The sequence below is a fragment of the Magnolia sinica genome, chromosome 18 (assembly GCF_029962835.1).
Source record: "Magnolia sinica isolate HGM2019 chromosome 18, MsV1, whole genome shotgun sequence".
NCBI classification, from domain to species: Eukaryota; Viridiplantae; Streptophyta; class Magnoliopsida; order Magnoliales; family Magnoliaceae; genus Magnolia; species Magnolia sinica.
In genome coordinates, this window is record NC_080590.1 from 13,221,822 (window position 1) to 13,236,160 (window position 14,339).

Sequence of the window (14,339 nt, forward strand, 5' to 3'; positions counted from 1 at the left end):
TACCACATGAAATGGTGCTGATTGACCATTAAAAACTTCTTGTGGGCCACAAAAGTTTTGGATCAAGCTGATATTTGTGTTTTCCCATCATCCATCTCTGTTTGACCCTATCAACAGGTTGGATGGAAAATAGATATTACAGTGGGCCCTATGGAGTTTTTAACGGTGGGCGTTCAATCACCACTGATTTCTTTGGTGTAGTCTACCTGAGATTTGTATCTTCTTCGGTTATCGGATCATGTCCTGAAATGAATTGGAAAAACGGTTGGACGGCGTGGGTATAAAACACACATATAAAAGTGGCCCCAGACCTGAATCCGCCCTGCTTCGAATTCCCCTGCCATGTTTTATGATGGTTGTCCTTCCATCCTACTCATGGCAACAGTTGGCTCGTAACCACCATCTCACATGGCTCAGCTCCTTGTCTCCCAACCGTTTATTTTCTATTTTTGGTCTGTGGTCCAGATTGCTAGATCCTAATCGTCAGTTTTGTACTGTAAATCGAGACCATTTGTACAATTTGGCGTGACTGTTTGTTTGCAGACCACCAATCGAAAGAGTCTGGAATGTTCCATTTTGGAGATTTTGCTTAAGATCCTCCATCCAATGTGGGTCCCATCAGGTCAACGGCCCGGATCACCAAAATCCAACCGTACCAAGTCCTCTAGAATCGTACAAGTCCTCTAGGAATGCTAACTGAGGTAGTCTGCAAGCTCGCCTGAGATGGACGGAGGGCTTCGCCGCACACGTGTCATCGTGGCACATGTGTGCCAGATCCATGGCATTCATTAGGTGATTGACACCAGTAACTGCCCATTCACAAACCGAATCTGGTACACACATCTAGTATACATAATTCATCAAATTCATTTAACCGTCCACTTCTTAAGCAAGTAAGCAACCCATAATCATCAAACTAGCCTATTATTCTGGTCAATGAGAGTCTAAAGAATCAGAATGACCTGATGAACGGCATGGATCCTAAACACGTATGAAACGTTTACACATGAGAGATGACACGGCACCGATAAAATGCATGCTCGCGTTCCCTTTCGCATTCCTCTTACTCCTCCCCAACGAAAGAAGGGATATCTTCGTTACGCCTTTTGACCTTGACTCCAGTGTTAAACAGTGCCAAGACTCCTTTGTTAGTTTTATACCATTCAGAAAATGGAGGTGACTCTCATGGCATATTTTTAAGGCAATCCGGACTGTCCAAATCACTGACCCAACTCTGGATGGAGCATAACCCAGAAATTGAGTCTAGAATATAATATCAACCATCCGATTTGTCCTTATAATTTGGACCACTCAACTAAATATTTTTAAGCATCCATTTGAAAATCATTAATTGGATAGTGATGATTGTTTGATCAGTATGATTTTAGAGATATGCTTCATCCACCTACAACTTGGATGGTCTGGATCTGCTATACATCAGCACAACATGTGAGTTTGATGGCTCACCACCAATATTGTTATAATACTATTTATAACTAACATAGAAATCTTCTCCCAAATAATGCAATTTTGAGTATCTGTATTACCCTAAAAAAAAACCCAAGTGGGCCCACCATAAAAAGACGAAAAAAGAAAAAAGAAAAAAAAAATCTCTGCTGCCACCGCCCACAATTAAAACAAAACAAAACAAGGCCACCAAACCCTCAAAAAGAGAAACAAGATGTGCAAAACCCTTCACAAACACTCTTCCTCCTTTCCAAACACCACCCTCCAAACCCTAAAACTCTCCTCCTCCTTCTTTCTTCTCTTCCTTTTACTTCACATATCTCTCTCTCAATCCTCACCCCATCTCTTCATCTATGGGGGCTGCTCTCAACCCAAATACCAACCCAACTCCCCTTTCCAATCCAACCTCAACAACTTATTATCTTCTCTATCCAACTCAGCCTCCCAATCCTCTTACAACAGCTTAGCCACCGGCAACGACAGCTCTACACCTCCCGACGCTGCCGTATATGGCCTCTACCAATGCCGCGGAGATCTGAGCACAGCTGATTGTGCCAGCTGTGTCCAAAGCGCCGTCGCCCAACTCGGATTGGTCTGTGTTTACGCGTACGCTGCTGGCTTGCAGTTAGACGGATGCTTCGTCCGATATGATAACGTTAACTTCTTGAATCGTCTTGATACGACGCTGATGTACAAGAAATGTAGTCCGAGTACGAGCAACGATGATGAGTTCTTTAGGAAAAGAGACGATGTTCTTGCCGACATGCAGTCGGGGGTCGGTTTTCGAGTTAGAAGCGTGGGAACGGTGGAGGGTGTTTCTCAGTGCATGGGGGATTTGAGTTCGAGCGATTGCTCAGCTTGCCTTTCGGAAGCTGTGTCGCAGCTGAAGAACGTCTGCGGGTCGGCATTGGCCGCTGATGTCTATCTTGCGCAGTGCTACGCTCGATACTGGGCTTCTGGGTATTACTCTTCTGCAGGTGCAATTCAAACTTCCTAACTGCTAATGTTCTTTTACTTTCTATGTTTTCTTCTGAGTTTGACCTTATTCAACCTTATTGTTTTGAATGTTGGACCGGGCACTAAGTCTGTGAGGTGGACGGTTGGATGAGACTGTCATTTCAAGGTCTCGAACCATCTGCCACAAGAAGTATTGAAAAAAAATTAGAAATGGAAGGAGAAAAGATTGTGGTTTATTCAGTATTGAATTTGACTGATTTTGATTATTGTCGATCGGTTGACCATATGAGTGGGTGTATAAGGTGGACCACACTGCGGAGATATCATATGAAAAAATAATGGTCCACTCATCAGGGGGGGCCAGTGTGTCTGGCGAGTCGACCATTGTCATTCTTTAATAGACCATTTGTTCCTTTCGAATATAAGTGACATACTTGATTACTAAAGCAGCCTGCCTTGTTTTGCATATATTCCTCTTCACGGTGGGGGCCACCTTATGCACCGTTCAGATGCCCCATGTACTTGCAAGGTTGTCACGTGTGCTGCTGGTGCATGTGGGGTGTGAAAACTACCCACGTCATCTACTTTTCCTCGTTATAAAATAAAGAGTGAATTTTTCAAAAAACTACCAACTGATTATAGAGTTTACATTCCACTACCTTTATCAAATAGGTCAACAATGAACGATCCCATTAATTTACGTAATTATGATTGGATACATGTATTTAGAGCTGTACACGAACCGAGTTAGCTCAGTTAACTCACTCAACTCGACTCAGCTTGGAAAAGCTCGACTCGTCTCAGTTTGAAACTGGGTTCAAGCCTAGTCAAGCTGATTTTTTGAGTTGGAAAAAATTTCGAACTGTCCGAGCTAGACCAAATTCGAATTGGCTCGGAACTTGACTCCATTTGAATCGACTCAACTCAGTCCGGTTCACACTTAGTATAAATATTTTGTATATATTTATATATTTAAATAAATTATAAATTATTAATATTATCTATTATATATTATATATATTAAAAATTATAAAACCTAAACTTGAACTTTGCTTGTAGGGTCGAACTTGAACTCAGCTCAAAAGATTCAGTTTAAGCTTGGCTCAAACTTGGCTCAAGCAGGCCCGAGCTGCTATCTAGTTGAGTTGAGCTGCCCAGTCAGGTTCAAGGATCAAGCCGAGCTGAGTTCGAGCTGGGGTAGCCTGCTAGTGGAGCTGGGTCAAGCTTGACTCGATTTGACTCATGTACAACTCTACTGGTATTAGATTTCTTACCAGAAGTGGGTGGGTAGTGTGTGCAAAGGGGTCCATGGATGGGGTGGGCCCAATGTGATGTTTATATGAAATCTAATCATGACCAGTAGATGCATCATCCCATCTTTGGGCCAAGACCCAAAAATCGGCCCCATCCTTATTCATATGTACTACACTATTGGAAACAATGCACAAGGCAACCCTTACCTAATAAAACTATTTTCCTTAGTGTGGCCCACATGAGTGTCAGATTGGCATGATGTTTGGTCCAACATAATTTTTGGTGTGACATCTATTAGTTGGAGTGAATTTTATATAATCATCATAGTGGGCTGTATAAAAATGAGAGTGGATGTGGCAATTTTTACAGGCCCACCTCAATGATTATATGAAATCCAATCCAACCATTAAATGCCACATTAAAATTTAAGCATGAGCTCCGAGGGTGATGGTTGCCTTGTACACTGTGTTCCGGTCCTGTAATCCACCAAAATCATAGATGGGCTAATTTTTGGGCCCTAGGCCTACACCTAGTTGCTAGAGGACCACAATTTCCATTAAGAAATAAAGTAGTCCAAGGATAATTATTTAAATTAATAGAGTAATTTAATGTAAATTCAATATTAAGCAGGTAGTTTGCTTTTATAAAATTCCCAAATAAAAAATGATATAGAGTTTGCCCACTTTGTTTAGGGGAGTTATATGATATTCTGGCAGAGTATGATGCCTGATACACATACACTCCACAATTTAACGAGTGGCATACACAAACTCAAATTAAGCCAAGTAAGCTGTGGAACCCACAGTCGCTGAGTCAGTCCCAAAATCAGAATGGTTGAACAAACCTAACCTCTGATTCTGGACATCCGTTTATTGAAATATAACAATGGGATATTTCCATTTTAAACGTCCAGTACTAAATGTCCACTTATACACGATAGCCAGATGATCAAATAAGCCAAATCTATACTCCATGTTACATCTACAATGAGACCATTATTTGGATATAGATTAATTAATTTCAATTACTTTTATGTGGTGTAGGTAATTTCTAAGTGCCTGAGTACTATACATCACACTATCAGAGTATCGAAGTTTCTACTTCTTCTTCTTCTCCTTTTTTTTTTTTAAAACTTCTTACTGGAATTCTAATTTTTAAATTCACACAGCATAGCAATTGTGATATGTGACTGTGGGCCTTACAGGGTAACTCGGTGCAGCCTAGATGCTGCAAATGCAAAGTTCATTAATAGGAACGTCCATTTGGTGGGCCACCTCTTAAACGGGCAGAAGTTTCAAAAGTAAATGTTCCCAGGTCCTTGCCATCCGTTACATGTGCTCTGCTTTTTTGACAGTCTACAAAAGTTAGCGGGAACGAACATCAAAGGCTAGTTGATGGGATGGTTAGTGTCCCTCAAAGGGTGTGGATTTTGAGACATGGCCCACTGATTGGACGTTCGAGATCGCTGACCACTTAACTGAGTGGATATGAAGGGACAAGTCAGATGGTGCATGACAGCCTTTGTTATGCTTTTTCCTTAATATTGGAGATAGACTCATCCCCATTGCTTTTTCTTTTGAATGCGTAGATTCTTCCAACGAGGACGATGTGGGCAGAACAGTATCCATCATCGTAGGCGTATTGGCTGGCGTCGCCGTTGTGATTGTTTTCCTCTCCTTTTTAAGAAAAGCATTTGGCAAGCATTCTCTCTCTCTCTCTCTCTCTCTCTCTCTCTCTCTCTACCCCACTCCTCTCACACGTGGAAATGAGAAACACGTATGCAAGATCTGATCCACTCATCAGGTTATCGGATCCATGCAACTGTAGAGCCGTCCACACATTTATAAATAAAAAGTTAAGGGCTCGTTTGGATAGATGCAAAAAAGAATTCAAAGGAGAAAAGAAAACTAATTTTCTCTAGTGTTATGGTTTTGCCAAAGACGAGGAAATGGGTTTTCATTTCCTTACATTTCTGCAAAATAATAATAATAAATAAAGGACTTTTGCCTTTTCCTCTCTAGAACTTAGGAAAATGATATTTCCACCTTTAGTGGGAGACATCTCACTTTTTGACCCTTAACCGTGTAAAATAATATATTAAAAGAAATTGATTAAGGATTCTTTTCCACAAAATTCATTAAATGTGGTGTTTTTCTTTCTTCATCAATTTCTTAGTTTCCATAAATTCAAAAAGGCCCTGAAAGGAATCAAACCAACTGTTCAAATTCTATGTACAATCGTGGTCCACTTGATGAGCACAATAGCATAGTTTTTGAGACATACCCCAACGTAACCAGTGAGGATGGCCTGATTATCAGATACTTCAGTTTCTCACACATGTTTCTCATTTCCATGTGTAAGGTTAGTGCAATTAGCATTTCTCGTGTATGTATACATACACCTTTTCTCTATGTTTACCTAACTAGAATAAGAAAATGGATTTCCTCTTTATCTTTTGTCTTGCATGCAGCCTAGAGAAACAAGGCAAAGAGATGGAGATTCTTCTGGTGGGGTTGATGGGCTTCTTAAATATTCATTTGGTGAATCTTCTTTTGTCTGTTTGGGATTTATTTAAAACTGTAGTGCACCAAAAAGAATGTTATCCCTGCTAAAGTAGTCTCTATCCCTTCCTCTAAAACAGATGCTAAATGGCTGAGATTCCACCCACTAACACACCTCCAATCCCTTGCATTCTCTTTTAGTTGAGGCTCTCCCTCTCATGGCCCATGACATTTCTATTGCACTACAAGCACATGCTCACTTTTTTTTCTTTCTTCTTGTTTTTTTTTTTTCACGAGCATTGGTTGATTCAGTTGCGCATTATATCATACCGGAAATGAGGATATGAGTTAGTTGAGACTTTTATGTGAAAAACTTCTCAAAAAAATCTGAATTTTTTTTTTTTAAAAAAAAGCCTTGAATATTATGAGTTTTCAAAATGATCATGTGATTTCTTTATGACATCCAACCATCAAATAGGCAGCCTCCACCATAAAAAAAAATCAGGCCGATCCAATCATCAGGTGGGCCATGTCATAGAAAGCGCAAAAATAACCAAGGCCCAAGCATTTAGAGAATGAGGTCTCCCATGACCAACTAGCACATAATTAGCAATGTGTCATGTGTTAATGATATCCAATCCAGGCCGACCAAAAGATTCAACCCTCCATTAAGACCACATGGCACAAACACCTGGTCCAATGAAACATGAGGCGGGCAACATGCACTCTGGAACAACTTGATGTCTTTCCATTGTTATTTATGGTGTGGGCACTTAATAGGTGGATTTACCTGTTTTTTTTTATAACGAGTTCTTTAGAGCGGGCCCAACTTTTTGAACGGATCGGATGCTGCACAAACATTACATGTTGAAACTTATGAGCTAGTTGGACAATAATTTTATGGTCCACAACTAATTACCGTGTGAGAAATCTTACTGAGATTTTAAACCAAGAGAATGAGAGAAACCTGTTTTAAGTGAGATCTCATTATCCTAAAAAGCATAGACATTAGCAGAGGAATGCTGCGCCAAAGCGAGCTTGGCTTCTTTGACTTATCTATCCAGTTCGCCGTGCTGATCTTGGGCCTAGTGATCAGGGACGGGTGCAAATCTGGGCCCGCTTGTTAGGCCCGCTGAAATAAATGGGTCCACATCATGCAGAGTTTTGTAAATCTTTCATTTCTGCGGGCCAGCTTATGGTGTAATGGACAGGCCGTTTACAAAAATGGGCTATCAGGCCCACTCAATAAATGGGTGGAGTAGAGAGACCAAACCTGCCACACTATATGGCCATTAAGGGTGTAAATATACTCACTCAAGTTGGTCCCATGATTCAGTAATCCAGACCATCGGTTTGTTGGCTACACTGTGGATGGTCCACCCTCCAAAAATCTCCTTGAAGGATAATATTAACATTTCAATCTTTGGCTTGTAAATGGATGGCTAAGAAGAGAAGAGGAGAAAAGGTCCACGTTCAACTGAAAAAGAAAGAAGCTCTTAATCAGAGAGATATAGAGTCATGGTCTACTAATTGCATCAGACCTACGGTGTGGATCACTAAACCATGGGCTTCGCTTGTGAAAACTTAGAACCCTTGGACACCATACATATCCATCGGTGGAAGAACCCATATAAAATAACTCTTGCAATGTTCGGGTCTGGCCTAAACAATTCAAACATCAGGCCCAAAGGCCTTCCGGGTCCATAGGCTGTCAATGGGCCGTTAGCCTGGGATTCGGGCTTGGCTCGCTTCTGGCAAATCAGGGCCTAGGCTTAGGGAATAGGGCTGGGCTAGGACCGAACGCGGCCTGGCCCATGATCACCGCTTCTACTCATTTAGGGGGGCCCACATCTATTATAGTTATAAAAAAAGAATTGCCAAAACACAATGAGGGGTGCCATGTTAGAACACGTGTACCGTGTATGTGAGCTCCCTTTACACCCGTGTGGGCTTTCAGCATTTAAAAATAAAAAATAAAAAAATCCCACGCAGACACACCCTACATACTCGAACCCTTGACCGGGTGTTGAAACTCCCGAGAGTCAACCACCCGCGCAAGAGTAAAGATCCTCACTGGTGCAACGTATATAAAAAGGAATTATTGGTGAATTATTTAATACTCGGGGAGAGTATGAAAGCCATACTCATGCACTCAGCCATTGAATTCGTGGCATGCATATGCATGATCCAAACTGTCCAAAATTGGATCTCGTATCAATGTGCTATCCAGCACACGTGTATCGTTTACATGAGCTCCCTTTACATCCGCGTGGCTTACCAACGCTCTGCCTAATTCCTATTCCAACATTTATAAAAGAACTCATGTGGGCCGCACCAAACGAAAAGTTCCTGTTGTCGGAAGCTGTGTGGGACTCACAGAGATTCTCGTGACAAATCCACTCCATCCATCAGTTTTGCAAGACCACAATAGGACAGGAATGGTAGGCTTTCAATCCCCGTCTTTTCATGTGGTATGGCCCACATGAGTCTTAGATCTGCCTTAATTTTAGATTCCTACCCAATTGTGGTCTTGCAAAACTGATGGACGGAGTGGATTTGTCACGGGCATCTCTGTTAGCCCCACACAGCTTCCGATTACAGGCACAGGCAATCCGCTCGTCTAAAACTTTTTAGCATGTCATGGAGTAGATAATTAAAAACCTTTCACCAAACTCAGGCCTGTCTACTAATCACATACAAAAGCGATGGACGTTTTAAATAATCAAGTGTCCATATTCAATGTACACATGTGACGTACTTGATGAGTGGACCTGAGTTTTGTCCCAGTTCACCAGGTGGGCCACCTTATTCATGTATCATATGCCTTGTGAAAATGCAAAGAAAAATGAAAATAAACATCATGATATCTTGTTAGTTATTACTACCCAAGAGAGGAATGATACAAACCGTTCGTACAATGTTATAAGAATACCTAAAAATAAAAATCAACGGATCCTTATAAAGGAACATTATTTGACACCAGTTTCTCTACCATGCGCCACAGGGTTATGTTCCCTTTCCAGCACGGTAGAAAAAATAACTACTAATGCCTTACAGCCTTACACATAATTAAACGTTCCCCCACGGCCCATGTTAGCACTAATCAAAGGCTGGAAGTGAAAGGCACGCCGGCGGAAGGTATCCACGACCCGCCAGATATGAAGTTCTCGACGGTGAACTGAGAAACTTCCGTGGGATTGGTTATGACGTTGTAGCCCCGCCATTTCACACGGTTGTCGGTGGAGGAACCTGGGCCTGTGTTCATGTACTCAACATAATACAATGTGTTTAGAGCAAAATTGCCACTCCATTCCAACCAACCGGCCGGATTGATCAAGCTATCGAGGAACGTCTGCATATAGACCGTCCGAGAGTATTCCTTCCATGGCCTTCCAAGGTATGATTTGACGGACCCCTGCACTGGCCTTAAGTCCGAAGCGGCCGTGACTCTAGAATTATGGATTGAAATCCCGGTATTTTGATTTGGGTCCATACGGCCTTGGGCTGTAACCGTGGTCTGCTGTCCACTCATCGGTCTCCTTACATAGATGTTGCAGTTCTGGAAAACAACGGCCGCATTTCCAAAAATGAAGTCGACGGTGCCGTATATATCGCATTCTTTATAGAATTGCCTCTGGGAGTGGACGTAGAGGGTGTCCTGGTACCCTTCGAAGCTGCAGCGGTAGAAGACGGATAGATCAGAGCCGGATCGCAATGCTACTGCCTGATGTTTTGCAGCACCGGCCGTGTTTTGGAATGTCACGTCGCGGGCTATGAATCCGCTGCCGATGATAGCTGAAATGCACATGTAATGCAAAGATTAATGATGATAAATAATGAGAGTGTATGTACATTCTCATGTGTCACAATTGTCCAAGCTAGGCAAAAGGTGGGGCTCACTTTGTAGGCCTATTAATAGATCAGGCTGTTCCACTCATCATGTGGGTCTTAGTACGGATAAAAAAGAAGAAGCCTGTTGAGTTGAAAAATAGAGCCAATGTTCCATATTCATTGTACATGTGCATCTCACTTATTTTCTGTTGAACCTTGCGAGGGCTCGGAGAACCCTCAAAAATGTTGGGTTGGCACGTGTGGGGAATTTTATGAATGTACTACTTCATGTACCATTGCCGTTCTGTTATAGTTAGGAATTTGTATTGTAATAAAAGTAAGCTTATTACTGTAAGGATGCGGGACACAAATATCTAACTCTGACGTAGGGAAAGAGAAGGTCCAAGAAATTCTAGTCCCCGAGGGCATTTTGGTCAAAAAGATACTGATTGGAATATACCCGTAATTGCACTTTGAAAAGAAGGGCAGATGCCAGTAAGCTAGCAGTTCTCATTCAACGGTTTGAAACAATACCAAACCTTACACCACTTGACCGCTTATCAGCACCTCTTTTTATCCCATCCACTCATGAATACAGTAGGCCTGGTTAGGAACCACTCGAGGGTGGTTCTAGCCAGGCCTAGTCCTTGAGGAGCTGCCATTTCCTGGCCTAGTTCTAGCCCAGCTAAAAAGCCTTAGCTCTCATGGGCGTGCCATATGCAGTGATAAATGATCAAAGGTTTGAAATAGTTTAGTCAATATTTCATTATTAGTATTATTATTATTATTATTATTTTTCTTTTCTTAACTTTGTCCATGATAACTTTCACACGTAAATGGTTGAGATCGTTGAAACATGACTTCAAACTGATAACAAATGTCTTTGAAACTACACGCGTATGTTAAATGGGTGCATTTATTCCTTGTTTATAATGATAGCCCAGTTGATGATTTGTGCAGGGCATTAATTAGATTTTCAAGCTCGGCCTTGAGCACCCAAACCCTGGCCACTGGTGGTGCAAAATACTAAAAGCATCATAGTAGGCACCAAACCTAGATTTCAAGCCTGACCTGGAACCCAACCCTTGGCCAAGACAAGTCCTAGCCCATGCCGATCTGCCCATGTTGCCTTCCCTAAAATGCACTTGGTTCAAACTACTAAAAACTGAGAAAATTAACAGCTAATATGTTGTTGTCCAAGTGGTCAGCATTGTGACAAATATCATGGAGATTTCGAAAATATCACAGTATTCTTGTGGAAAATTCATAAAATTATCTTACCGTGAGTATGCAATGATAGTTTCAAAATCTTGGCATTTTAAAAATTTTCATGATTTTATCAGAATAAATTTAAACTAATTAATGTCTACTAATATTTTAATTTTTAAAATATTTAATGATTTATAATAATTATTTTTAAATATGTTGTTTTCAGCAATATTTTCCTGTTAATATTGCTACAAAAAATGTTAAAATGTGAAAATCTCTCCCGAAAAATTAAACCGATGTACTCAGGCTAATGAGGTTCCTGTCTTGTTGGGTCCTGGGTCTAGTTCTTGGATATCCTATTCGAGATTGGGTTGGGTATTCATTGGGTCTTTGAATATGGGTTTGGAATTAGGTTCAGGAAAAATAACAGCATTTAAATGTCTAAGCTCACCTGATGAGTGGATTAAACTACACACCCTTGTATAAATGGACTTTCTTACATATTTGCGGCTTAGGAAATATTATTTTGTTGTTAAAATCATCAACGTATATTAAATATATATAATTGCACTATCAAAACTAACGGCTGCCAACGTGGATGGGACCAGACCCGACCCAGCCTTAACCGATCCATCACATGGACCCGATCCCAACCTGACAAGAACCAATTTTAACTGGGTCCAAAAGATGAAGCCCAAACCCGACTATTTCTTAACAGGTCCAAGAAATGGGACCAGAACCCATTCAAATTGGGTCGGGTCCACCGGGTACCTTCGGGTCGGTACCCATATAGGCAGCCGTACTGTTCAAGGTCTCAAAACCAAAACTTATTGCCCTTACCGAAAGTGGCCGAATCGAAAGTGGTAGAACCTCCTCCGACGCTCTTGCTACCGGTGACTATAGTCTTCCCAATCCCATCTCCCACAAACATTATATTGTCCATATTGTTTCCTATAACCACATTCTCTTTATATACTCCTGCCTTCACATAAATCACAAACCTCCCACTTCCCTTCCTCTTCGACGCCGCGTCTACTGCCGCTTTAATGGTCTTAAAGTTGCCCGATCCGTCTTTGGCCACAACAAGATTCGCCTGCGAAGCTGGTGTTGCCGACGCCTGCAGGAGCTTCCGTTCACCAGGCCTTACCCAGCTCGGGTACCCGCCTTTATGTGTTTCGTTCGCGGAGGGCAGTGGGTTGTTGATCGCTAGAGAGTTGCAAATCAACTTGGACACGTTGTTCGACATTAGCGGCAACATGTACTCAGCTGCTCCCAGCTCGATGAAGCCTGTCTGGCATGTATCGAGGCTCGTGAGTGCGGTGCTCAGCCATGTTTGAGCGTCGACGTCGGTGCAACCGGCGGTTGGGTTGATGGTGTGGTTGAGTTGTAGTATGGTGTTTTCATATAGCTCAAGGCAGTCGGCCCATGCGACTTTCTCGAGATGGTTGCGGCACTTATCACCGAGCCACCTAGTATGGCTCTGGGCCTTGAGGGCCCGGTCCATGGCTAGTTGCATCACAATCTTTTTGAAGTCGGATTTCTTTTTGGGGACGCTTGAAGGAGGGAGGTGGGACAGAAAATACTCGCAGGGTTTTGGGTATGGTGTTTGGCTGCACCATGATGTTATGTCGGGGGGTGCTTCGTTTGAAGTAACAGGAGACGGAAGGAGAGAAAAGGACATGAATATTGCTAATAGCGCAAGCATCATCTCCGGCACTGCCATCAATGGTTTTTTCTATGGACTTAGAGCATAGAAATCTGTCTCCATGGCAATCCTATATATAGGAGGAATGAGGGTGGAAGTCATGGGAATCCAGCTTAAATATTTGAATGTGAAGGGACAGTTGATAATAAGAAATGCAATGGCAATAGGCAAGCTGACCAAGCAATGGGTAGGCGGCCTAGAGTAAGATGATCATTTGCCACTATTTTGTAAGTATGGTGACTCTTCGACTTTGACATATATGTACGTTTTTCACTTCTAACCATCCATACCGATGGACCCGGGTAACACATTAGGGTGTTACCCTTACCGTGGGGCCCACCTTGATGATGTGTTGTATATCCACACCGTCCATCCATCCATTTCTCCAGCCCGTTTTAGGATGGGGTCCAAAATTATGTAGATCCAAACCTCAGGTGGACCACACCACAGGAAACAGTGGTGATTGAGTGCCTCACCATTAAAAATTCCAAACGGCCCAATCCTAAGGTTTTCATAATGTTTATTTGCAATCCAACCTGTTGATAATGTCAAGAAGATATAGATGAAGTGATAATACAAAGATCAGCTTGATCCAAAGTTTCGTGGCCCACAAATTTCTTTTAATGGTCATTCATTAATGTTTCTAGTGGGCCCCACACGGTTACCCGGATAACAACAAATCCGCTCCCTGGTTTTTCGGGTTTGGCTGCTTCGACTATGGGGGCCCGACTATTCACAGCTGGATTGGCATTCGTTCATCCCACACATACAATAGATGAATTCTACATAACTACATTTAAAGAACTTGTAGGAATTGCACTAGAGATAAGGCCTAAAGAGAAAATTACCATTGTAGACTCCACCTTATATCCAGCGTCTTTTATGAAGGATCCAAAACTTACATTCCAACTTAGACCTTGCACGTACGGACAGAGCATTTGATGATGAAAATACCACTGCTTTTTGAAGTGGTTTTCGTTTCTGTTAAACTATAGCTACGAATTATAACCGTAGCTATAGGTGGGGTAAGCAGGGGTATTTTCGTCCTCAAATGCTCTGTCCGTACGTGGAAGATCTAAGTTGGGAAGGTAAGTTTTGGATTTCTAAAAGAAGTCGCTGGATAAAAGGTTGAGTCTACAGTTGTAATTTTCTCAGACCTAAACATATGAATAGAAAAAAGTACGTGCCCGCATCTTCGAACAATATGCATGAGTTTTCAGTTCTACCAAGTGAGGCCCATGGTTCTGTAATCTAGACCGTCGATCTGTTGCGTCCTAACATGGATGGCTAACCTCAACTATGGTCTGGAATATCACAGAACCATGTGCCCCACTTAGCAGATTTAATTGTGTGTACTGTGCAAAAATGCCAGCTACGCATCTTATAAATTATCATTTCAACTGTTACGTGTGGAC

The 14,339-nt window shown here is 41.9% G+C and overlaps 2 protein-coding genes across 2 annotated transcripts; one reads left to right on the top strand and one right to left on the bottom strand.

Moving 5' to 3' along the window:
* Window positions 1–1,634: 1,634 nt before the first annotated feature.
* Window positions 1,635–6,360, top strand: LOC131233502 (plasmodesmata-located protein 8). The gene is made up of 3 exons (XM_058230224.1): window positions 1,635–2,444; window positions 5,267–5,374; window positions 6,149–6,360. The coding sequence occupies exons 1-3, from the start codon at window positions 1,682–1,684 to the stop codon at window positions 6,151–6,153; spliced, it is 876 nt and encodes a 291-aa protein (XP_058086207.1). The 5' UTR covers window positions 1,635–1,681; the 3' UTR covers window positions 6,154–6,360.
* A 2,665-nt stretch (window positions 6,361–9,025) lies between these two features.
* Window positions 9,026–13,109, bottom strand: LOC131233733 (pectinesterase 2-like). Its single transcript, XM_058230518.1, has 2 exons — window positions 12,060–13,109; window positions 9,026–9,974 (listed from the first exon to the last, which is right to left on the bottom strand). Exons 1-2 carry the CDS (start codon window positions 12,940–12,942, stop codon window positions 9,283–9,285), a joined length of 1,575 nt encoding a protein of 524 aa, XP_058086501.1. The 5' UTR covers window positions 12,943–13,109; the 3' UTR covers window positions 9,026–9,282.
* Window positions 13,110–14,339: the final 1,230 nt, after the last annotated feature.

Excerpts from the sequence above, each read along its gene's own strand:
- LOC131233502 (XM_058230224.1), top strand. The coding sequence starts at position 1,682 with ATGTGCAAAACCCTTCACAAACACTCTTCCTCCTTTCCAAACACCACC. Across the intron at positions 2,445-5,266 it reads TGGGTATTACTCTTCTGCAG|ATTCTTCCAACGAGGACGAT; the intron begins GTGCAATTCAAA and ends TTGAATGCGTAG.
- LOC131233733 (XM_058230518.1), bottom strand. The coding sequence starts at position 12,942 with ATGGCAGTGCCGGAGATGATGCTTGCGCTATTAGCAATATTCATGTCC. Across the intron at positions 9,975-12,059 it reads TTTCGATTCGGCCACTTTCG|CTATCATCGGCAGCGGATTC; the intron begins GTAAGGGCAATA and ends TGTGCATTTCAG.